This window comes from Scyliorhinus canicula, chromosome 16, assembly GCF_902713615.1.
Source record: "Scyliorhinus canicula chromosome 16, sScyCan1.1, whole genome shotgun sequence".
Lineage (NCBI taxonomy): Eukaryota > Metazoa > Chordata > Chondrichthyes > Carcharhiniformes > Scyliorhinidae > Scyliorhinus > Scyliorhinus canicula.
In genome coordinates this window covers 99,726,333-99,752,323 of record NC_052161.1, presented here as the reverse complement: position 1 = coordinate 99,752,323, position 25,991 = coordinate 99,726,333, and the positions used below count along the sequence as shown (strand labels likewise).

The window sequence follows — 25,991 nt, the reverse complement described above, 5'->3', positions numbered from 1 at the left end:
AGCGCTGGTCTGGGAAGCTTTGAAGGCAGTAGTCAGAGGGGAATTAATCTCGATACGGGATCATCGAGAAAAGTCGGAATGGGCCGAGAGGGACAGGTTAGTTGAGGAGATACTCCAGGTTGACAGGGGATACTCAGAGACCCCGGATGTGGGGCTGCTGAGGGAGCAGCGGAGGTTACAGGTGGAGTTTCGACTGTCGACCACAGGGAAAGCAGTGGAACAGTTGAGGAAGGCAAGGAGGGCGATCTGGGAGTACGGGGAAAAGGCAAGTAGAATGTTGGCACACCAGCTCAGGAAAAGAGGGGTGGCCAGAGAGGTAGGTAAAGCAAAGAGTAGAGATAGCAATACTGTCCTGGACCCAGCAGAGGTGAACGAGGTGTTTAAGGAGTTTTATAGTATAGTATATGAGTCGGAGCCCCTGGCTGGGATGGAAGGGATGAGGCAATTTCTGGATCAGTTGAGGTTCCCGAGGGTGGAGGAGGACCTGGTGGAGGGACTGGGAGCCCCAATTGAGTATGAGGAAATAATCAAGGGGCTGGAGGGCATGCAGTTGGGCAAGGCCCCGGGGCCCGATGGCTACCCGGTGGAATTCTATAAGTTTTCAGAGATATTGAGCCCACTGCTGCTGAGGACATTTAACGAAGCAAGGGGGAAGGGAGTCCTCTCCCCAACAATGTCGCAGGCCTCAATTTCATTGATCCTGAAAAAGGAGAAGGATCCGGAGCAATGCGGGTCATACAGCCGATTTCTCTACTGAATGTGGATGCCAAACTGCTGGCTAAGATACTGGCCACAAGGATAGAGGACGGTGTCCCGGGGGTGATAGAGAAGACCAGGCAGGATTTGTTAAGGGCAGGCAGCTCAAGGCCAATGTACGAAGGCTTCTAAATGTTATTATGATGCTCTCAGAAGGAAAGGAGGCGAAGGTGGTGGTAGCGATGGATGCAGAGAAGGCTTTTAATCGGGTGGAGTGGAATTACCTGTGGGAGGCGCTGGGAAGGTTTGGGTTTGGCGAGAGCTGTATTGACTGGGTGCGGTTGCTCTATCAAGCACCAGTAGTGAGTGTGCGTACGAACTGGCTGAGGTCGGGGTATTTTGAACTACACCGAGGGACGAGGCAAGGGTGGGCCCTCTCCCCGTTACTGTTTGCTCTGGCCATAGAGCCATTGGCTGTTAAGAGCCTCTAGGAACTGGAAAGGGCTGGTTCTGCTGGGGGGGGAGGGGGGGGGGGGGGTTTGGTGGAGCACCGGGTCTCGCTCTTCGCAGATGACCTGCTCTTGTACATTTCGGACCCGTTGGAGGGGATGGGGAAGTTATGCGAATCTTGGGGGAAATTTGACAATTTTTGGGGGTATAAATTGAACATGGGGAAAAGCGAGATGTTTGCAATCCAGGCAAGAGGGCAGAAGAAGAGACTGGGAGAGCTGCCGCTTCCAAAAACACCAGACTGGGAGCACTCGTAACGGCACCTCTCCTGTTCTCGCCGGCCCGATACTCCACAAGTCTGGTGGTAGAGGCGGCTCTGAGAATCTGGGAGCAGTGGAGGAGATAGAAGAGTGGAGGGAGCATCGATTTGGACCCCGATTTATAACAACCACAGTTTTGTACTGGTTAGGCTAGATGGCAGGTTCCGGAGTTGGCAGAGGGCAGGAACGGGAAGGATGGGGAATCTATTTATAGATGGAAGCTTTCTCAGCTTGAAAGCATTGGAGGATAAATTTAAATTGCCAGCAGGGAATGGTTTTAGGCATTTGCAGGTGCGTGACTTCCTGAGAAAACAGGTGCCGGCCTTTCCGCTGCTGCAGCCACGGGGGGATACAGGATAGAGTAGTCTCCAGTACCTGGGTGGGAGAGGGGAAGGTATCGGATATTTACCAGGAGCTTTTGGAGGCAAAGGAAACTCCAGTGGAGGAGCTTAAGGGCAAATGGGAGGACGAGCTAGGAGGAGAGATAGAGGAGAGTCTATGGGCGGATGCCCTAAGACGGGTTAATACCTCCTCATCTTGCGCCAGGCTTAGCCTGATACAATTTAAGGTAGTCCACCGGGCACACATGACAGTGGCTAGGATGAGCACGTTTTTCGGGGTTGAGGATAGGTGGGCGAGGAGCCCAGCAAATCATGTCCACATGTTTTGGGCATGCCCGAAGCTTAGAGGGTTTTGGCAGGATTTTGCTAAGGCAATGTCCAAGAGGTGCTAAAAACATGGGTGATTGAGTGTAGAAACCTGGGTTAGTGACATGGCTGGGTTTCTCAGCCTTGAGAAAATAAAGTTTGCCTATGTTAGGGTTCTCCCGGAGGTGGCAGCTGTTCGTCGGCTTTAGAACATAGAACAGTACAGCACAGAACAGGCCCTTCGGCCCTCGATGTTGTGCCGAGCAATGATCACCCTACTCAAACCCACGTATCCACCCTATACCCGTAACCCAACAACCCCCCCCTTAACCTTACTTTTTAGGACACTACGGCTAATTTAGCATAGCCAATCCACCTAACCCGCACATCTTTGGACTGTGGGAGGAAACCGGAGCACCCGGAGGAAACCCACGCACACACGGGGAGGACGTGCAGACTCCGCACAGACAGTGACCCAGCCGGGAACCGAACCTGGGACCCTGGCGCTGTGAAGCATTTATGCTAACCACCATGCTACCGTGCTGGGTCAAGGGTGGGCAATATTCTCTTTAGTTTTTCAGGATTCAAGTTGGTGCTGCTTAAGACACAGGTGCTGAATTTAATTATTTCAACTTTCAAAAGGGGTTTAGGGTGGGAAATATTGTTTTGTTTTTAGTTTTTCAGATCTCCAGCTTAAACAAGTGGAACATAGCCACACTGGACTTGGACAGGTGCAGAATCTCCTTTCCATTAAGAGCAATTTTCAAAAGGGTTGAGGGTGGGGAACAACTTTGTTCTTAGTTTTTCAGATCTTCAGTTTGTACTGCTAATAGAAGTGGAACGTGTCTGTAAGCTGGATTTATTGTCAGGTGCTGAATTTCTGTACTGTAATAAAAAAAATTGAAGGGTTTAGGGAGGGGAACATTTTCTTGTTCTTAGTTTTGCAGATCTCAAGTGGAACATATCCGCACAGTGGACCCACCAGACAGGTGCAGGAGAATTTCCATAATGCAAAATTTTTTAAAAATTCAGAAGGGTTGAGGGTGGGGAACATCTTCTTGTTCTTAGTTTTTGCAGGTCTCCAAGTCTTTGTTCCCTGAGACAGATGGACTATTTCTCAATGCAGGTGCTGTATTTCTTAACTAATAGATTTCAAAAAGGGGTTGGGATGGGGAACAACCTTGTTCTTTTAGCTTTTTCAGGTCTCAACTTTGTACTGCAGAGACTTTCTTGGGGAAAATTAAAAATGTCAGCAGATGCAGTATTCCAAGGGGCGGGGGGGGGGGGGGGGGGGGGGGGGGGATTGTTGTATTGTTGAGGTGTGTGAAGATTGGGCAGGGGAGGGGGGGGGGGGGGGAGATGTTTATTTTACCATGTTGATGTCATTGTTTTTGTGCACCGAGTGGTGGAATTGCTCAGGGTTGGCGAGTTAAAGAAGCCCAGATTCAGCTTCAAGATCTGCGTTGTGTCCAAAATTACAGCTGACCCGATGATATAATTGTCTCAGCCCCACAGGCCTTGGGGAAGAGTCGGAGGTGAAGTGGACGATAGGCCAGAACTCCCCCTCCTGAACTTTACCCAGTGGCCGCTGCTGGAAAATGCTCAATTCTCGTTCAGAACAGCATCCAACAGGAATGTACAGCCACACGCAGATGAATAGTTGGCCAACTTGTCTAGGATCACTCAGGAACAATGGTCCCTTGCTGGAGATGCAGCAGCAATGGGGCGGTGCTCCGACTAGAGAGTTCAGGAGAGGGAGGAAAGGTGGAAGGTTGGAATAGAAACAAAAAAAAAAGGGGATACTCATGGTTGTCATGGATTGACAGCAAGCTTCAAATTGCAACACATGCAAACTCTAGCAATCTTATTGATGGCAGATCATACGGTTTAAACTCAAACTCACCACCACCATCAGCGACAAAGCCACAATGTTCCCAGTGTGGATGGGGATAATTCCGATTAAGATTTAAAGCTCAGGCCTATTGGATTCTGCATCCCTCATGGGGCAAAGCAAACCTGCAGGGAAGTCACTGTCGGCACATGTCACCAACCCAGCCTCTTGCCAGGGTATTGAAAAGAAAGATTGGGGTGGATGGGGTTGAGGGGATTCATTCAGAGTCTGCGTCCTGAACAGTCCCCTGTGCCATTGACATTGCATCATAAACTCCAGCCTGTGAAAGCAAGCAAAGTGCTGATGTCACTGGTCTAGGAATCGAGGCAGCCAGGCGAATGCTCTTGGGAGAACATGGGTTCAAATCCACCATGTTGCAATTCAAATTCAATTTATAAATCTGGAATGTAAAAAACAAACTGGAATTGAAAGTTAGTAATTCTGACCATAAAACTGTAATTAATTGCCAGGCTCTTCGGGGAAGGAAATCTTCCATCCTTACCTGGTCTGGCCTACGAGTGACTCCGGACCCGCGGGAAAGCGGTCGATCCTCAACTGCCCTCTGAAACGGTCCAGCAAGTTACGCAGTTGTGTTCAACAAGGTGTCTTCACCACCACCCTCTCAAGGGCAATTGAGGAATGGTACTAAATGCTGACCTCACCCATAATCCCGAAATATTCACTGCGCTAATGACAGTGGATGTGTTCACCAACTGTACAGCCAACCCCATTGGGGATGATCACAATAGGCGGAGGAAACGGAAGGGATACCGAGGGTGAACTACATCATGCCAGCAAAGAGAGTCAAACAAAATTGCAGACATGTTGAGCTTCCAGGAAGCTCGAAGGAAAATATACATTTTTAAAGAAGTTTTCAATGTTAAGCATGTGAGCGATTTTACTCAGTATTGAAATTGGTTCAGTGTTAGGGAAGAGCAGAGGGAGTTGGGATGCAGTAAATTTAAGATAAAAAAGGGCAAAACATACAGTAACAATTTTTGGGGGGGGGACAAAAGCTAGATTTCAAAATGTCCTACCTGCTGGCCCTCTGGGTACACTTCATCAACAGTGGAGTCGATCAGGTCGTCCTCGTCAAAGGTGGCTCGTTTGTAAGTCGACATCTGGAGAGCCAAATGGACAACAGACTCTCTGAGTGCTTCCATCTCTCTTATACAGACCTTGGGGGCCCTCCATATGATGTGCGAGGGCAAGCGGGGTCAGAGCAAACACCACAAAGCCTATGCAAAGCACATCTCCTGTCACAGTGGCCGGTGTGCCTAATCACACCTGAGCAAATCAAAGCCTTTGAAAGCAGACGTTGGAGTCAGCCCATGTCAAAAAAGCTTTCCCAGAACCGCCACTAGACTCTCTTCTTTCACAATTAACACTTTCCTTTTGGGGGGGGGGGGGGGGGGTAACCAGATCTCCCTCAGCAGCAAGCTCGACTGAAAGCAGTTTGTGGAGGCAGGAAGCAGGGGTGATTTAGATTCCTTTCATAGTGTTTCACAATGTGACTTGTGATAAGTGCTTCGGTATTCAAAACCCTCGCTGGAACACAAAGGTTAGCTTAAAAAAAAGACTTCCTTGTTCCTGCATTCCCCACACGAGCAGCGCTCGAGATATTCAGAAAGTAAATATCCTGTTCAGATGCAAACACACACACACACACAGCTCACTTGATGCCCAACAGCCTTTTGTTACTTTACAAAGTTGTTGTTGCTTTTGTAACTCCAGCGGTCGCTTGGAGGGAGGAGCCTGCTAAAACATTCCTGAAGTGCCCCGATTTCCCTCCCGCCTTCCCAGTGACTCACGTTATCAGTTGTCAGATGGGATTCGCACCAATCAGCCACCCCAGGTGAATCTAAAGCACAGATTTAACCCTTTCAGCAACCCACCGAGCACTTAACACTGAGAAAGGGCTGTACAATTTTACATCCCGAGAGGGTTTCTTGAAGTGGACTGCCTCAGGTTGATGTGGATTTAATTTTCGCCGTATTATACGCCACTCTGACACCCCGCAAGATAACCACATTAACATGACATGCTGGAGGAACCCTACCTGGGTCTCACTCACCGTATTGGAGTGCGAGCCTGCTCGTGGTTGGGCTTGCTATTCCAAGATTCCCAAAACACTTACACACACATCACACATTTAAAAATGACGTTCCTGCGCTCGTAAATCCCGAAAGAGCTCTTTTATGTCGAAACAGAACGTAATACATTTCACCGCTGACAGCAAAGCAAGAGCTAGCAAACAGTTATGATGGCTTTTGAAGAGGGTTGGAAAATGAAATGAAATGAAAATCGCTTATTGTCGCAAGTAGGCTTCAAATGAAGGTACTGTGAAAAGCCCCTAGTCGCCACATTCCGGCGCCTGTTCAGGAAGGCTGATACGGGAATTGAACCGTGCTGCTGGCCTGCCTTGGTCTGCTTTCAAAGCCAGCCATTTAGCCCTGTGCTAAACAGCTCCTCAGGTTATTTGTCACCCTGTCCACCAGCGAGTGTCTGTGGATATACCCACACCGATCCCACGGATTCAGTATCCAAACCAGGCGTGAAGTACACCTGCCAGAAACCAGCGGGGGTCCTTCTTTTAATCTGCAACAATTGGGTTCCCGTGACACGACATAAAGTCACCCCCTACTGGAAGTTGTCACTTTTGACATTTACAGAGAAAATTTACAGTGAAGGAGGCCATTCGGCCCATCGAGTCTGCACCGGCTCTTGGAAAGAGCACCCTACCCAAGGTTAACACCTCCCCCTATCCCCATAACCCAGTAACCCCACCCAACACTAAGGGCAATTTTGGACACTAAAGGCAATTTATCATGGCCAATCCACCTAACCTGCACATCTTTGGACTGTGGGAGGAAACCGGAGCACCCGGAGGAAACCCACGCACACACGGGGAGAACATGCAGACTCCGCACAGACAGTGACCCAAGCCGGAATTGAACCTGGGACCCTGGAGCTGTGAAGCGATTGTGCTACCCACAATGCTACCGTGCATTCACGTGCGTGAATGGGACCAGGCTTGTCTAAGATGTCCTAGTGGAGGAGATGCCTGCCAACGCTCCCCGCCAAGTTACACATTTGAATAAGATGTCAAGGGGTGACTGTTGCCAGGGAAACTTGCTCACACCTAAAATTATCCTTAACACACACACAGACTTGGGGTTCGCCCGGCTGCCTCGCAGAGAGCTAACCGTCAGCAGAAAAGAGGGAGGAGGGGCGTTAAGTTAGCTTAGGTTAGGGGGCTAAGTAATGGCAAGACCTGCGGGAGAGGGTGGTGGAATTTGCACTCTGTATACATTTCTCTTTCTATTTATATTGTTGATTTTGTTGCTGTTAAAATGGCAAAGAAATAACTCAATAAAACATTTATTAAAAAAAACACACAGGCATACTCCAGAAATGCTCTCAGAATGGGAGAAGGGAGAAAGTGAACACAATAAAAGTACCTGGGCCATTTGGTTATCTCCATATGTATCTTAGGCCGAGCATGCAGGAATGCTTTTTTTCTGTCACTTATCAGCGCTTCCAGCTATCACAATGGATCTGGGGACAGCAATTTGGTCGGTGCCCATCATAGAATCCCGACAGTGCAGAAGGAGACCATTCAGCCCATCGAGTCTGCACCGACCGCCTAAAAGTGCACCCTGTCTAGGCCCACACCCCCGTCCTATCCCCACCTAACCTGCACATCTTTGGACACCAAGGGGAAATTTAGCACGGCCAATCCACCTAACCTGCATAGGGTGGCACGGTTAGCACTGCAGCCTCATAGCTCCAGGATCCCGGGTTCAATTCCGACCTCGGTGACCGTCTGTGTGAAGTTTGCACTTTCTCCCCGTGTCAGTGTGGGTTTCCTCCCGCAGTCCTAAGATGTACAGGTTAGTTGGATAAAAGAAAATTACTGCAGGTACTGGATTCTGAAACCAAAAGAGAAAATGCTGGAAAATCTCAGGTCTGGTAGCATCTGTAAGGAGAGAAAAGAGCTAACAATTCAAATCCAGATGACCATGCTGCCAGACCTGCTGAGATTTTCCAGTATTTTCTCTTTTGGTTGCAAGCTTGGTGGATTGGCCATGCTAAATTGCCCCTTAGTAAACAAAGGTTAGGTGGGGTTACTGGGATAGGATGGAGGCGTGGGCTTTAAGTAGGATACTCTTTCCAAGGGCCAGTGCAGACTTGATGGGCCGAATGGCTTCCTTCTGTACTGTGAATTCTATGATTCGCACTGTGGGAGGAGGCCAGAGAACTCAGAGGAAACCCATGCAAACATGGGGAGAACACAGTCAGTCACTCAAGGCTGGAATCAAACCCCGGTCCCTGGCGCTGTGAGGCAGCAGTACTACTTACTGCGCCACCCTTTCTGGGCATTCACCATTACCTGCGCCTTACATTGCCCAGCAGAAGACTTAGCTGAGGTCAGTGCCCTGCTACTACCATGCAGGATGCTGATGAAGATACTCTGCTACCTCCTTTCTTGCCAGGTGGTGCCTTTTGTGTTATGCTGCTTCGTGTAGCATAAGCTGCTTCCTTGATGTATGCTTTGACAAAGGAAGCTCCAAACTATGAAATGAGTTCAACGTGTTTATTGAACTATAAACACAGTTCTTAAATGAGTTCGACTCTCTGCTAATCTAACTGTAGTAACTCAGTCTATCTTTACCAGCCTGCTCTAAGCCACGTGCTGGGTGTGATGCTGTTGATCAACCCTGATGTACTCTCCTGATGTCTGTGGAAAGAGGCAGAGCATGTGTGCTCTGTCCTTTTATATGGGTTGTGAAGTGCCCTCTTGTGGTAATGCCACCTCTGGGTGTCCTGATTACCCATTAGTTGTGTCCTGTTGTAATGACCCATTGGCTTTACGTCAGCATGTCATGACATCTCTGGTGCTCCCTCTAGTGGTTACTTAGTTGTAGTGTATTTACATGAACCCCTTGTGTACAGTGATGCATATCACCAAAGTGCCCTTCCTTAAAAGGACTAAATGACCTAAACACTCTAACACAACGCCGTATTCAAATTGTAAATTAAGATAAATTTGGAAATTAGCAAATGTGACGCCACTGTTTAATTGGAAATTAGCAAATGTGACGCCACTGTTTAATTGGAAATTAGCAAATGTGACGCCACTGTTTAAAAAAGGAGGTAGGCAGAAAGCAGGAAATTATAGGCCAGTGAGCTTAACTTCGGTAGTAGGGAAGATGCTGGAATCTATCATCAAGGAAGAAATTGCGAGGCATTTGGATAGAAATTGTCCCATTGGGCAGACGCAGCATGGGTTCATAAAGGGCAGGTCATGCCTAACTAATTTAGTGGAATTTTTTGAGGGCATTACCAGTGCAGTAGATAACGGGGAGCCGATGGATGTGGTATATCTGGATTTCCAGAAAGCCTTTGACAAGGTGCCACACAAAAGGTTGCTGCATTAGATAAAGATGCATGGCATTAACGGTAAAGTAGTAGCATGGATAGAGGATTGGTTAATTAATAGAAAGCAAAGAGTTGGGATAAATGGGTGTTTCTCTGGTTGGCAATCAGTAGCTAGTGGTGTCCCTCAGGGATCCGTGTTGGGCCCACAATTGTTCACAATTTACATAGATGATTTGGAGTTGGGGACCAAGGGCAATGTGTCCAAGTTTGCAGATGACACTAAGATGAGTGGTAAAGCGAAAAGTGCAGAGGATACTGGAAGTCTGCAGAGGGATTTGGATAGGTTAAGTGAATGGGCTCGGGTCTGGCAGATGGAATACAATGTTGACAAATGTGAGGTTATCCATTTTGGTAGGAATAACAGCAAACGGGATTATTATTTAAACGATAAAATATTAAAGCATGCCGCTGTTCAGAGAGACTTGGGTGTACTAGTGCATGAGTCACAGAAGGTTGGTTTACAGGTGCAACAGGTGATTAAGAAGGCAAATGGAATTTTGTCCTTCATTGCTAGAGGGATGGAGTTTAAGACTAGGGAGGTTATGTTGCAATTGAATAAGGTGTTAGTGCGGCCACACCTGGAGTATTGTGTTCAGTTTTGGTCTCCTTACTTGAGAAAGGACGTACTGGCGCTGGAGGGTGTGCAGGAGATTCACTAGGTTAATCCCAGAGCTGAAGGGGTTGGATTATGAGGATAGGTTGAGTAGACTGGGACTGTACTCATTGGAATTTAGAAGGATGAGGGGGGATCTTATAGAAACATTTAAAATTATGAAGGGAATAGATAGGATAGATGCGGGCAGGTTGTTTCCACTGGCGGGTGACAGCAGAACTAGGGGACATAGCCTCAAAATAAGGGGAAGTAGATTTAGGACTGAGTTTAGGAGGAACTTCTTCACCCAAAGGGTTGTGAATCTATGGAATTCCTTGCCCAGTGAAGCAGTTGAGGCTCCTTCATTACATGTTTTTAAGGTAAAGATAGATAGTTTTTTGAAGAATAAAGGGATTAAGGGTTATGGTGTTCAGGCCGGAAAGTGGAGCTGAGTCCACAAAAGATCAGCCATGATCTAATTGAATGGCGGAGCAGGCTCGAGGGGCCAGATGGCCTACTCCTGCTCCTAGTTCTTATGTTCTTATGTTGGTTCTATTAGCAGAACAGGATTGGAACACAAGCAAGAATGGAAAGGGGAAAGCGACTATTTTAAAATTTATTTATGGGATGTGGGCATCACTGGCTAGTCCAGCATTTATTGCCCTTGAGAAGGTGGTGGTGAGCTGTCTTCTTGAACCATTGCAGTCCATGAAGTGTAGGTATTTCCACTGTGCTGTTAGGAGGGGAGTTGCAGACTTTGACCCAGCGACAGTGAAGGAGTGGCGATATATTTCCAATTCAGGATAGTGAATGACTTGGAGGGGAACCGCTAGGTGGTGGTGGTGTTCCCAGGTATCTGTTGCTCGTCCTTCCAGGTGATAGAAGTTGTGGGTTTGCAAGGTGCTGTCTATCGAAACTTGATGAGTTCCTAGAATCATAGAATTTACAGTGCAGAAGGAGGCCATTCAGCCCATCGAGTCCGTACCTCCACTCTATCCCCATAACCCAATAACCCCACCCAACACTAAGGGCAATTTTGGACACTAAAGGGCAATTTATTGTGGCCAATCCACCTAACCTGCACATCTTTGGACTGTGGGGGAAAACCGGAGCACCCGGAGGAAACCCACGCACACATGGGGAGAACGTGCAGACTCCGCACAGACAGTGACCCAAGCCGAGAATCGAACCTGGGACACTGGAGCTGTGAAGCAATTGTGCTAACCACTATGCTACCATGCTGCCCTGCAGTGCATCTTGTAGATCGTACACATGGCTGCCACTTTTCGTAATGGCGGATGGATTGAATGTTTGTGGAAGGGGTGGAAATCAAACAGGCTGCTTTGTTCTGGATGGTGTCAAGCTTCTTGAGTGAGGTTGGAGCTGCACTCACCCCAGCAAGTGGAGAGTATTCCATTACACTCCTGACATGTGCCTTATAAAATGGTGGACAGGTCTTGGGGAGTTAGGAGGTGAGTTACTCGCCGCAAGATTCCTAGCCTCTGACCTTCTCTTGTTGCCACAGTATTTATTTGGATAGTCCAGTTCAGTTTCTGATCAATGGTAACCTCCAGGATGTTGATAATGGGGGATTTAATGATGGAGATGCCATTGAATATCATGGGGCGATGGTTAGATCCTCTCTTGAGGAGATGGTCATTGCCTGGCACTTGTCTGGCAAAATGTAATTTGCCACTTGTCAGCCCAAGCCTGGATATTGTCTAGGTCTTGCTAGATTTGGACGTGGACTGCTCCATTATCTGAGGAGTCGCGAATGGTGCTGAACATGGTGCAGTCATCCGCAAACATCCCCACTTCTGATCTTATGATGGAAGGAAGGTCATTGATGAAGCAGCTGAAGATGGTTGGGCCGAGGACACTACCCTGAGGAGCACAAGTCTTCAATTCCAATGCCGGAATATTGTCCGGGCCCACAGCCTTTGCAGCTGCCATTTCTTGCTATCACTTGGACTGAATCGCATTGGCTGATGACGAGCGTCTGTGATGCTGGGGACAGCTGAAGGAGGCAGAGATGAAGATGGGAATATTTGTGGAGATTCCTCTTCCACCGAGTTCTTTAATTGTCCACCAACATTCACGGTTGTGGCAGGACTGCAGAGCTTAGATCTGATGCGTTTGTTGCAGCATCATTTAACTATGTCGATTAATAGCTGCTTATGCTATTAGGCACACAAGTAGGCCTGAATCATCGCTTCACACAATATGATAGAATTTACCCTGCAGTTTGAGAGGGAGTAGCTACAATCAGATGTAACAGCGTTACAACTAAATAAGGGTAACTACAAACGCATGAGGGAGGAGCTGGCCAGAGTTAACTGGAGAAGGAGCCTAGCAGGGAAGGCAGTGGAACCTCAATGGAAGGGGTTTTTGGGGGTTATTAGGGAGCGCAACAGAAATTCACCCCAAGGAGGAGGAAACATGCTAAGGGGAGGACAAGGCATCCATGGCTGACGAGGGATGTCAAGGACAGCATAAAGGCTAAAGAAAAAGCAAACAAATTGGCGAGCATTAGTGGGAAACCCGAGGATTGGAAAGCCTTTAAAATCGAGCAGTGGACAACTAAAAAAGCAATAAGGGGGGAGAAGATGAAGTACGAGTGCAGGCTAGCTAGTCATATAAAAGGAAGATAGGAAAAGATATTAAAAATATATTTTTCAACATATAAAAGGTAAGAGAGGCAAAAATAAACTTTGGACCACTAGAAAATGTGGCTGGAGAAGTAATAATAGGAAACAAAGAAATGGCAGACAAACTGAATAATTACTTTGCATCAGTCTTCACGGTGGAAGACACCAGTGGGATGCCAGAGCTCCAGGAGAACCAGGGGGCAGAGATGAGTTCAGTGACCATCATTAAGGAGAAGGTTCTGGGGAAACTGAAAGGTCTGAAGGTGGATAAGTCACATGGACCGGATGGACTACACCCCAGGGTCCTAAAAGAGATAGCTGAGGAAATTGTGGAGGCATTAGTGATGATCTTTCAGGAATCACTGGAGGCAGGAAGGGTCCCAGAGGACTGGAAGGTGGTGAATGTAACACCACTGTTTAAGAAGGGAGGGAGGCAGAAGACGGGAAATTATAGGCCGGTTAGCCTGACTTCGGTCATTGGGAAGATTTTAGAATCTGTTATTAAAGATGAGATTGTGAAGTACTTGGAAGTGCATGGTAAAATAGGACTGAGTCAGCATGGCTTTGTCAAAGGGAGGTCGTGTCTGACAAATCTGTTAGAGTTCTTTGAGGAGGTAACAAGGAAGTTAGACAAAGGAGAACCAGTGGACGTGATTTATTTAGGTTTTCAGAAGGCCTTTGACAAGGTGCCGCACAGGAGACTGTTAAATAAGTTAAGAGCTCATGGTGTTCAGGGTAAGATCCAGGCCTGGATAGAGGATTGGCTCACTGGCAGAAGGCAAAGAGTGGAGATAAAAGGTGTCTTTTTCAGGATGGCAGCCGGTGACTAGTGGTGTGCCTCCGGGGTCTGTGCTGGGACCACAACTTTTTACAATATACATTAATGATCTGGAAGAAGGTACTGAAGACACTGTTGCGAAGTTTGTCGATGATACAAAGATCTGTAGAGGGACAGGTAGTATTGAGGAAGCAAGGGGGCTGCAGAAGGACTTGGACAAGTTAGGAGAGTGGGCAATGAAGTGGCAAATGAAAAACAATGTGGAAAAGTGAGGTCATGCACTTTGGAAGGACGAATCTAGACATAGACTATTTTCTAAATGGGGAAATGCTTCGGAAAGCAGAAGCACAAAGGGACTTGGGAGTCCTTGTTCACGATTCTGTTAAGGATAACGTGCAGGTTCAGTTGGCAGTTAAGGCAAATGCAATGTTAGCATTCAATACAAGACCAGGGATGTACTTCTGAGGCTGTATAAGGCTCTGGTCAGACCACGTTTGGAGTACTGGAAGCAGTTTTGGGCCCCATATCATAGGAAAGATGTGCTAGCCTTGGAAAGGGTCCAGAGGAGGTTAACAAGTACTATCCCTGGAATGAAGAACTTGTTGTATGAGGAACATTTGAGGATTCTGGGTCTGTACTTGTTGGAGTTTAGAAGGATGAGAAGGGATCTTACTGAAACGTACAAGTTACTGCGAGGCCTGGATAGAGTGGGCGTGGAGAGGATGTTTCCACTTGTAGGAAACACTAGAACCAGAGGACACCATCTCAGATTAAAGGAACGATCCTTTAAACAGAGATAAGGAGGAATTTCTTCAGCTAGAGGGTGGTGAATCTGTGGAACTTTTTGCCGCAGAAGGCTGTGGAGGCCAATTTAGTGTCTTTAAGACAGAGATAGATAGGTTCTTGATCAATAAGGGGATAAGGGGTTGTGGGGAGAAGGCAGGAGAATGAGGATGAGAAAATATCAGCCATGATTGAATGGCGGTATTTTCGGTATTTTACTAAGGTGCGTCAATGTTGTATAAAATCAAAATTTCTCAATAAAAATGATTTTTAAAAAAAAAATGATTGAATGGTGGAGCAGACTCGATGGGCCAAGTGGCCTAATTCTGCTCCTATGTCTTATGGTCACCAGGTTGACTTTTCAATATGCCTGATATTGATCCTGACATGCTCTCCTGCACTCTTCATTGAACCAGGGTTGATCCCCTGGCTTGTTGGTAATGTAGAGTGGTGGGTATGCCAGGCCACGAGGTTACAGATTGTGATTGAGTACAATTCTGTTGCTGCTGATGGCCCACAGCGCCTCATGGATAGCCAGTCTTGAGCTACCATATCTGTTCGAAGTCTATCCCATTTAGCACAGTAGAAGTGGCGCACAACATGATGGAGGGTACCCTCAATGTGAAGACGTGACTTGGTCTCCTCATGGACTGAACGATGGTCACTCCTACCGATACTGTCATGGACAGATGCATCTGTGGCAGGCAGATTGGTGAGGATCAGGTCTGGTATGTTTTTCCCTTTTGTTGGTTCCCTCACCACCTGCCGTAGCTGCAGTCTGGCAGCTATGTACTTTAGAACTGGGTCACCTCGGTCAGTAGTGGTGCTACCGAACCACTCTTGGTCATGGACATTGAAGTCCCCCACCCAGAGTACATCGAGTCCCTGTCACCCTCAGCGCTTCCTCCAAGTGGTGTTCAACATGGAGGAGTACTGATTCATCAGCTGATGGTGGGCGGTACATGGTGATCAGCAGGAAGTATTCTTGTCCATGTTTGACTTGAAGCCATGAGATCTCATGGACTCCAGATGTTGAGGACTCCCAGAGCAACTCCCTCCCAACTGTATACCACTGTGCCACCACATCTACTGGGCCTGTCCTGCTGGTGGGACAGGACATGCCCAGGGTTGGCGACTGTGGTGTCTAGGACATTATCTGTAAGGTATGATGATTCCGTGAGTATGACTTTTGCTGGACTAGTTTGTGAGACAGCTCTCCCAACTTTGGGACAAGCCCCCAGATGTTAATAAGAGGACTTTGCAGGGTCGGCAGGGCTGGGTTTGCCGATTCCGGTGCCTGGGTTGATGCCGGGTGGAACGTCCGGTTTAATTCCTTTGCGTTTTCTTTGTATTGGTTGAATACAACTGAATGGTTTATCCGGCCATTTCAGAGGGCATTTAAGAGTCAAGCACATTGCTGTGGATCTGGAGTCACATGTAGGCCAGACCAGGCAAGGACGGCGGATTTCCTTCCCTAAAGTCATTAGTGAACCAGATGGGTTTTTATGTCGATCGACAATGGTTTCACAGTCAGTAGTATCGAGGTTAGCTTTTTAAAATAATATTGCAGATTTATTAATTGAATTTAAATTCCACCTGCTGCCATTGGTGGGATTTGAACCCACACCGCCAGAGCATTAGCCTGCGCCTCTGGATTGCTAGCCCAGTGACAAGACCACCACGCCTCCATCTCCTCTTCACTTTCGCTGGGTCAAAAATCTGAAAACTCCCTCCCCAACAGCACTGTGGGTGTACCTACACCACATGGACTGCAGCGGTTCAAGAAGGCAGCTCACCACCACCTTCTCAAGGGCAATAAATGACTTTTTTATGATAGTAATAATACTGCACAGAAACAGCTGATGCATTTTGACATCGGATATGAAACCTAGCTGTTAAGAAACGTTGATGGCAATTCCCCATCCACCCCCACGGCATTACTCCTGGGGAATTGGAGGATCTGCTATTTTAATGACAGGAAGATTATACCATGTTAGATGTGTATTTTAAAATATAGTGGAGCTGGTGTGGTATTGCGCATCCAGCAATTGATTCTGCACTCAGCAAGACCCAGCTTCAGACTAACAGTGAATGGCCAGGACTAGAATTATAGAACCCCTACAGTTCAGAAGGAGGCCATTCAGCCCATCAAGTCTGCACTGACCCTCTGAAAAAGCACCCTACCTAGGCTCACCCCCCCCCCCACCCTATCCCCACAACCCCACGTAAACGTTGGACCCCAAGGGCCAATTTTAGCATGGCCAATCCACCGAACGTGCACATAATAATAATAATAATCTTTATTGTCACAAGTAGGCTTACATTATCACTGCAATGAAGTTGCTGTGAAAAACCCCGAGTCACCACACTCCGGCGCCTGTTCGGGTACACAGAGGGAGAATTCAGAATGTCCAAATTGCCTCTCAGCACGTCTTTCGGGACTTGTGGGAGGAAACCGGAGCACTCGGAGGAAACCCACACAGACATGGGGAGAACGTGCAGACTCCGCATGGACAGTGACCCAAGGTGGGAATCGAATCTGGTACCCTGGAACTGTGAAGCAACAGTGCTAACCACTGTGCGCGAGTACATGCATGGTCTGTGCAGTCATGCATGTGATGTTTGTGCGTGTGCATGCACTGTGGCTGTTAATGTGTGTGGGTGTGTGTATGTATATGTGCATTCTGTCTGCATGTGCATGTGTGCGATGTGTCCATGTGCAGTGTGTGTCTGTGTATGCGGTGTGTGTCTGTATGCGTGCTGTGCGTTTGTGTGTAAGCCAGACAGCCCCGACTGAACAACACTTTATCAGATTGCTAGGTTATTTAATTTGGTTCTGTTTGTGGGACCTTGCTGCGCACTAATTGGTTGGCACATTCCCAAAATCATAAGTGATGACACTTCAAAAGCTTCTCAATGGCGGTAAAGGCCTTTGGGAGCTCTTGAGGATGTGGAAGATGTTACTAAAATGAGCGTTATTTTCTTCCATGCCACATTGGGGCTGCTGAACTAAACTTGCGGTTCAATTGGTGAGAATGCATGAGGCTCTGGCAGAGATAGAGTACAAGTCACAACGAATATCCCATTGAACACAGACTGAGCATGTCTGAGAGTGACCAGAAGCTGCAGCAGTCACTCAATTTGATCGCTCCTTTGTCCAAAAGAAGCGAAAGTCTTTTGTGCTTCTGACTTTTCTGTTTAGTTTAATTATTACATAGATTACATAGAATTTACAGTGCAGAAGGAGGCCATTCGGCCCATCGAGTCTGCACCGGCTCCTGGAAAGAGCACCCTACCCAAGGTTAACACCTCCACCCTATCCCCATAACCCAGTAACCCCACCCAACACTAAGGGCAATTTTGGACACTAAGGGCAATTTATCATGGCCAATCCACCTAACCTGCACATCTTTGGACTGTGGGAGGAAACCCACGCACACACGGGGAGGATGTGCAGACTCCGCACAGACAGTGACCCAAGCCGGAATCGAACCTGGGACCCTGGAGCTGTGAAGCGATTGTGCTATCCACAATGCTACCGTGTCTGTGTCTATCCACAATGCTACCATGGAGCCAGAGGGGGGGGGGAATAACCATCACCTTGTGTAGAAAGCTGTGACAATATGGAATGCACTGCCTGAAAGGGTGGAATGAGCAGATTCAGTGGTACCTTTTAAAAGAGAAATATTGGGAAAGGAATATAAAAAGGTACAGGCTGATGTGAAAGTACCAGGGAGAGCGGAAACTGATTGGATAATTCGTCCCCCAAGAGCTGGAGCAGGCTTGATGCACTGAATCGCCTTCTCTGTGCTGGCTCATTCCACTATTTGGATGTATGCTTCAGGGGTTAACATTTCTTCGGGTAAGGTTCTTTCCCGTGACGCTTCAGGATTACTGTGGTCATGGCAATGAGTCTGTCATGTCCGTCCCAGACCAAACCAGGGGAATTTGGTCAAACAGTAAAATGTGTGGGCACAGATTCTGTGTCCTCCATTTTCCCTGATTGTGACACAAGCGGCTCATATTGAGGGCACAGCTCAGAAACGGCTGTAAATGGGGCATAATGAAAACAGAAGCTGCTGGAAATACTCGGCAGGTCTGGCAGCATCTAAGGAAAGAGAAACGGGGGGAGCAGGGTGGCGCAGTGGGTTAGCACTGCAGCCTCACGGTGCCGAGGCCCCAGGTCCAATCCAGGCCCTGGGTCACTGTCCGTGTGGAGTTTGCACATTCTCCCCGTGTCTGCGTGGGTTCCGCCCCCACAACCCAACGATGTGCAGGGTAGGTGGATTGGCCACGCTACACCTACACCCACACACCATGCAGAAACAGACACACCAGCCACACATGCGCAAAGACACAACACACGAGACAAGCAAATCACTCGAACACCAAAATATAATTTGCTTTTGGACTTGTCATTTTGCCAAAGAAGCAAAATGCTTCAAGTTCACATAGCATATGCTCTGTGAATGAGTTTGAAGATCACAAGCCCGACGCAGGGTAGCATGGTGGTTAGCATAAATACTTCACAGCTCCAGGGTCCCAGGTTCGATTCCCGGCTGGGTCACTGTCTGTGTGGAGTCTGCACGTCCTCCCCGTGTGTGCGTGGGTTTCCTCCGGGTGCTCCGGTTTCCTCCCACAGTCCAAAGATGTGCGGGTTAGGTGGATTGGCCATGCTAAATTGCCCGTAGTGTCCTAATAAAAGTAAGGTTAAGGGGGGGTTGTTGGGTTACGGGTATAGGGGGGAATACGTGGGTTTGAGTAGGGTGATCATGGCTCGGCACAACATTGAGGGACGAAGGGCCTGTACTGTTCTATGTTCTATGTTCTAACACGACTTCGGTTCAGGTTTTACTGATCATACATTCAGTAAGCTGCACCTGGATTTCTAATGAGCCACATGTGGCTAACATACTGGACAACATTGGTCTAAAGTAGGGCAGCACGGTGGTGCAGTGGTTAGCATTGCGGCCTCACAGTGCCGAGGTCCCAGGTATGATCCTGACTCTGGGTCACTGTTTGTGTGGAGTTTGCACGTTCTCCCCGTGTTTATGTGGGTTTCGCCCCCACAACCTAAAGATGAGGTTAGGTTGATTGGCCACGCTAAAATTGCCCCTTAATTGGTAAAAATGAATTGGGTACTCTAAATCTATTTTAAAAAACGTTGGTCTGAAGTGATCCAGAAATCATTTTCAGAAATAAAGGCACCAGAGAACAGCAAACATTTTGCTCAAAATGGGGTCCTTTAACAAAAGAACAGACCAGAGCATTAATATCAGATGGCCTGAGAGTCAGAAAATCTAGACTCCCAAGGTTAAAGTAACTTGAAACTTGCATTGCAGTTTTTCCATTGCAAACATCCCGCAGCAGGTAGAGTTGTACCTGGAGGTTGGGAGGAAGTGACCAAAGGTTGAGTCAAAGAGAAAGGCTTGAGGAGGCTTATGAAAAAGGAAAGAGATGTAGTAAGGCAGAAGGATGGAGGAGGAGAATTCTAACTTGGATGAAGGCTCTTGGGCTACGTGCGTGAGCTTAGGCGATGCATGTGGTTGGTTTTAGCTGCCCTCTGAAATGGCCTTGCAAGCCACTTCATTCAAGGGCAACGAGAGGCAGCGATGACTACATGCCATGAAAAAATAAAAAAATGCGCAGTCAACCACAGCAGCATTGTAAAAAACAGAACATTTAATCAGAATAGAGGCCTTGAGGAACTGTCATGTGGAGTGAGGAGACAGTACGGAGGCACTTGTGAATATCACAATCCTGAGGTTAGTGTCTCCGGGTTCAGTACAACATGGATTCATTGCCGTTTTTAAAACATGGGTCGCTGGCTGGGCCAGCATTTATTGCCCATCCCCAAGTGTCTGTAAACTGACTGTGACATTATGAGAAACGTACAGAACTGTAAGGGCTAATGTTATGCCCGAATCAACCACTAGAGGGAGCTGGAGGCAGAACTATATAAAACATCAGGGATTAGGGATGCCTTCGAGGAGAGTGTTGAGGAGAAGGCTAGAAGACAGACTGTGGGAGAGGTAGTGAGTGAAAGCAGATCATACTTATTGTATTAGTGTAAAGATTAGTGGTGGATGCATGTAAATTGTATGTTTATTGTCAATTGTTTATTCTATAGAAGTAAGAGGCCAAATTCAATTAAGTAGTTTAAATAAATCTTTAGCTTTGTTTAATACAAAGGCCAGTTGTGGTCTTTGTGAACACTACGCCAACCATCCTAGGATCTAAACCACAAAGAACACCACAATGACTGGCTTTCAGAGGGCATTCAGGAGTCAGCCACATTGCTGTGGAACTGAAATCACATGTGGGCTGGACAGAGTAGGGATGAACCAGATGTTTTTTATTTTAAAACGACAATTGACAACAGTCACCATTAAACTTTTAATTCCAGATGTTTACTGAATTCAGGTCTCACCATCTGCCTTGGTGGCTTTTGACCCCGGTTCCCATAGCATAGGGTCTGTGGATCACTCGTCTAGTGAAAATACCAGTGCCACCTCCTCCCAACCTACACTCTGCATTCATATGGCGCCTTCCACATCCCGAGGTATTTCACATATTTCAAAGACAATTAGGGAGGGTGATAACTTCTGGTCCTGCCTGCCAGCGATACTCACATTCCAAGAATGATTAAAGAACAAGAAGGAATCAGACAAAAAAGGGCACCCAAGCCAGAAGGAGGTGGAATAGCTCAAAACCAGGCGAGCAGCTCGAAAGCACTGGTGCTCACAACATTACCATGCAGGCGGAGCAAGTAATTATAACATTACCAATGTTAATCTGCAACCCCCTTTGCTGGGATGCAAGAGTCAAGAAATCTTGTTGCAACTGTGCAAAGTCTTGTTGACCCCACACCTGGAGTGGTGCGTGCGCAGTTTTGGCCCCCTTACCCAAGGAAGAAGATGCAGTATTTAGCCCTTGAGGGAGTGCAGTGAAGGCTCACTAGACTGATCTCTGGGATATGGGGATTGTCCTATGAGGGGAGATTAATTTAGTCTGGGCTCATAGTCCCGAGATGTTTCGAAGAGGGGCGTTGAACAGAATTCGGAGAGGATACCTGACAGGGTAGATGCTGTGAGGTGGTTTCTCCTGGCCAGAGTCTCAAACTCGGCAGAATCTTGTCAGAATAAAGAGTCAGCCATATGGGGGTGCAGAAGAAATTTCTTCAGTTAAAATGCTGTGAATCTTTGTAATTCCAGCCCTGAGCATTCAGTTATTGAGTATATTGAAGGCAGAAATAGGTAGATTTTTGGATATTGCAGAAGAGGAGGATATGGGTGTTGGGTGTGGTTGGTTTAACAGTATCTATTAATTACTAGAATATACGTCGTTACAGTTATGGTCCAAGCCCAGAGCTGTCTCCAAGCTTGCATCTACATGCGGCCCTGTCCAACATGACACTACACTGACCATAGATGTGGGTCACTGTGTGGGTGATTCTATACTCAGTCCCACGTTAACCCTTTATGTGTATCACACTCTTTTATTATAGTGAGGACGGTGCAGGAAGGTAGTTGACCCGTCATGAACTTACAAAATAGTTAGGCAGGCTTGAAGGGCTGAGTGGCCTACACCTGCTTAGATTTCATGCATTCTTGTGATTTAGACACAGGAACACCCTCAAGTTTACCCAGGCATGGCAAAGCTTAAGAGTGAGGAGTTAGCGGCCCAGGAACCAGCTCAGAATCTTACTTCAAACTTGGTCTAACTTTCTCCAGCAGCACATCCCAGCACCACTTGTCAGGAAAATATCCTTACTGCATCATTACTGACTCCATAGAATAGAATTCCTGCAGTGCAGAAGGACGCCATTTGGCCCATGGACTACCCTACTTAGAGCACCCTACTTAGAGCACCCTACTTAGAGCACCCTACTTAGAGCACCCTACTTAGAGCACCCTACTTAGAGCACCCTACTTAGAGCACCCTACTTAGAGCACCCTACTTAGAGCACCCTACTTAGAGCACCCTACTTAGAGCACCCTACTTAGAGCACCCTACTTAGAGCACCCTACTTAGGCCCGGTATCCCCATTAACCCATAACCCCACCTAACCTGCACATCATTGGACCCTAAGGGGCAATTTATTTATTTTTTATATGTAGAGTACCCAATTATTTTTTTTCCAATTAAGGGGCAATTTAGCGTGGCCAATCCACCTAACCTGCACATCATTGGGTTGTGGGGGTGAAACCCACGCAGACACGGGGAGAATGTACAAACTCCACACGGACAGTGACCCAGGGCCGGGATTTGAACCTGGGTCCTCAGCGCCGTAGGCCCAGTGCTAACCACGGCGCCACCGTGCTGCCCTCTGAGGGGCAATTTATCATGGCCAATCCACCTAACCTGCACATCTTTGGACTATGGAAGGAAACCAGAGCACAGGGAGAAAGTGCAAACTCCACACAGACAGTGACCCGAGGCCGGAATCGAACCCGGGTCCCTGGCGCTGTGAGGCAGCAGTGCTAACCACTGTACCACTGTTCCTCACTGATGTATCTGGCCAAAGTTCCACATCAATTATACAACAGTTTTGCATTTAACTTGCACTGTTCGTGGGAAACCAGCAATATTGCTCCGATAGCACAATTGCTTTACAGCTCCAGGGTCCCAGGTTCGATTCCGGCTTGGGTCACTGTCTGTGCGGAGTCTGCACATCCTCCCAGTGTGTGCGTGGGTTTCCTCCGGGTGCTCCGGTTTCCTCCCACAGTCCAAAGATGTGCGGGTTAGGTGGATTGGCCATGATAAATTGCCCTTAGTGTCCAAAATTGCCCTTAGTGTTGGGTGGGGTTACGGGGATAGGGTGGAGGTGCTGACCTTGGGTAGGGTGCTCTTTCCAAGAGCCGGTGCAGACTCGATGTGGCGAATGGCCTCCTTCTGCACAGTATATTCTATGATAATCTATGATTCATCTGCCCTATAAAACCAGGCAGCTAGGATCGGGGGGGTGGTGCTGGTGGTCAAAGGGTCGACAGGATTGTGGGGTTGAAGCTAGTCAGGTCAGCCATGATTTTATTGAATGGCGGAGCAGGCTCGAGGCTCTGAAAGTTGATTCCCCTCAAGAACCTATCCAATTTTCTTTTGGAATACTGATGTCTCTGCTCACACCAACTTGTGGCCAGCGAGCTTCAACCATTACCACTTGCTGTATTGCAAAGATCGATCCCAAACTGCACCTGTATCTCTTGCTCAAGAGCCAGGTTTCCTCATCCTGGTACCAACAGAAAATGAGGAAAGTGTTCAAAGGAAAAAGAAGCAACACGGCAGCTGGTTTCATCCGCTTCGGATGATTCTCCAGGCGTAGCTCACAGCAGCATCCGGGAGATCCATCTTCAATTCCTCGAGATACCTGGGCAACCCCGGAGGTTTGACCCGACGACAGCCACAACAGATCTTAGACTTTTGACAAGTTCCTGCATGGGAGACTGGTCAGGAAGGTAAGAGCCCATGGGATCCGGGGCAATTTGGCAAACTGCATCCAAATTTAGAGACAGAGGGTGATGATGGAAGGTTGATTTTTGTGACAGGATGATATAGATGGACTGGTCAAATGGGCAGAACAGTGGCAAATGGGATTTACTCCGGAAAAGTGTGAGGTGATGCATTTTGGGAGGACTAACAAGGCAAGGGCAGTAAGATGCTAGGAAGTACTGAGGACCAGAGGGACCTTGGGGTGCAGGTCCAAAGATCTCTTAAGGCAGCAGGACAAGTAGATAAGGTAATTAAGGAGTGTGGTAGCAGCACGGTGGCACAGTGGTTAGCACTGCTGCCTCACGGCACTGAGGTCCCAGGCTCGATTCCGGCTCTGGGTCACTGTCTGTGTGGACTTTGCACAGTCTCCCCGTGTTTGCGTGGGTTTCGCCCCCACAACCCAAAGATGTGCAGGGTTGCTGGATTGGCCATGCTAAATTGCCTCTTTATTGGAAAAAATGAATTGGGTAATCTAAATTTTACTTTTAAAAAAGTGCGGATACTTGCCATTATTTTCATGAAGCATAGAATATAAGAGGGGAGGAGGTTTTGATGGAGCTGCATGGAATACTAGCTAGGTCACAACTGGAGTATGTGCCACACTGTCGGAAGGATGTGATTGCATGAGAGGGAGTGCTGAGCAGATTCACCAGGATGTTGCCTGGGATGGAGTGTTTCAGCTGTCAAGAAACTAGTTAGAACATAGAACATACACAGTGCAGAAGGAGGTCATTCAGCCTATCGAGTCTGCACTGACTCACTTAAGCTCTCCCTTCCACCCTATCCCGTAACCCAATAACCCCTCCTTTGGGTTGTGGGGGTGAAACCCACGCAGACACGGGGAGAATGTGCAAACTCCTCACGGACAGTGACCCAGGGCCGGGATTCGAACCCGGGTCCTCGGCGCCGTCGGCAGCAATGCTAATCAATGTGCCACCGTGCTGCCCCCCAATAACCCCTCCTGATGTGTTGGGTACTCTGGATCCGTGGAGACTGCGTCTACCTCAGCAGTAACACATACAGGCTACCAACACTTGAAATAGTACAACACTATTTTATTAAGCTAGAAACTGTTGAACATACTTTCACTGTGGGTCGGCACTATGTTAGATTAAACTAAAGACCTATGCCTATCCTAACCAGTCTATACACTCAGCACATGGTGAAGATCTGTGCTGCAAGCTCTATCCTTCTGAGAGGCTGCATCTCGAGTGAGCGGGAAAACTGATGCCCTCTGTCTTTATAGTGAGTGTGCTCTAACTGGTGATTGGCTGCGGTGTTGTGTGTGTTGATTGGTCTTGCTGTGTGTTAGTCAGTGTGTGTGTCTGCACCATGATATACTGGTGTATATTATGACACCTCCTAGGCAGGCGTTGTTTTCCCTGCAGCAGGGAAGGCTGAGGGGGACCTAATTGAGGTGTACAAAATTATGACAGACATAGAATGGATGGATAGCAAGGAACTTTTCCCCTTGGCAGAGGAGTCAATAACCAGGAGGCATAGATTTAAGGTAAGGGGCAGAGGAAAAACCTTTTCACTCAGAGGGTGGTGGGAATCTGGAACTCACTACCTGAGAGGGTGGCAGAGGCGGTGTGGTGGTATGATTAGCATAGCTGCCTGCCATTGGTGCAGAACACCAGCTTACAATTGGCCCTGGTCGGTCATGTGCCTCTCGACCGGTTGGTTGAGACCAGTCATGTGACGGCTCCCCGATTGGTCGAGAGGCTGAGTTAACCCCACCTCCAGGGCGGGGTATAAATACCCAGTACTCCCGGCGGTCGTCCTTCTACTGTAATCGACCGCAGGGCTAACATCTAGTAGATTAAAGCCATACCTTTGTTCAGCAACTCGTCTCACGTTCAATTGATGGTACATCAGGCGGGAACCCTCACAACATTTAAGAAGCATTTAGATGAGCACTTGAAAAAACATAGTGTACAAGGCTACGGACCAAGTGCTGGAAAATGGGATTAGATAGGTGCTTGTTGGCCAGTGCAGACAGAATAGACTGAAGGGCTTCTTTCCATGCTGTAAAACTCTATATAACAGAGACCAACTTTGCGAACCTTCACAGACTAGAAAGCTGCAACTACAAACCGAGGAGGACCAAAACAAGCGCCCAGGAGTGTAGCTTCCTACAGAGAGATTGAGGTTAAAGGGGATTTATCAGTGAAAGATATTCTCAATCTGATATCTCTTGGAAGCCTCGTTATGTGCACAATCAACCCTTCAGATCAGACTTCCGGTGGCGGCAA

The 25,991-nt window shown here is 47.7% G+C and overlaps 1 protein-coding gene across 4 annotated transcripts in view; it reads right to left on the bottom strand.

Moving 5' to 3' along the window:
• ece1 (endothelin converting enzyme 1) overlaps nt 1-25,991 on the bottom strand; it is a 401,990-nt gene that overhangs the window by 169,783 nt on the left and 206,216 nt on the right. For 2 of the 4 annotated variants that reach the window (XM_038821847.1, XM_038821848.1), the window contains exon 2: nt 5,042-5,125. The exons of 1 other annotated variant lie outside the window; for it this stretch is intronic. In XM_038821847.1, the coding sequence (XP_038677775.1) occupies nt 5,042-5,125 (84 nt within the window). Of the gene's footprint in view, nt 1-5,041; nt 5,659-25,991 lie in introns of those variants that run through there. One more of the 4 variants, XM_038821846.1, reaches the window with a different exon arrangement.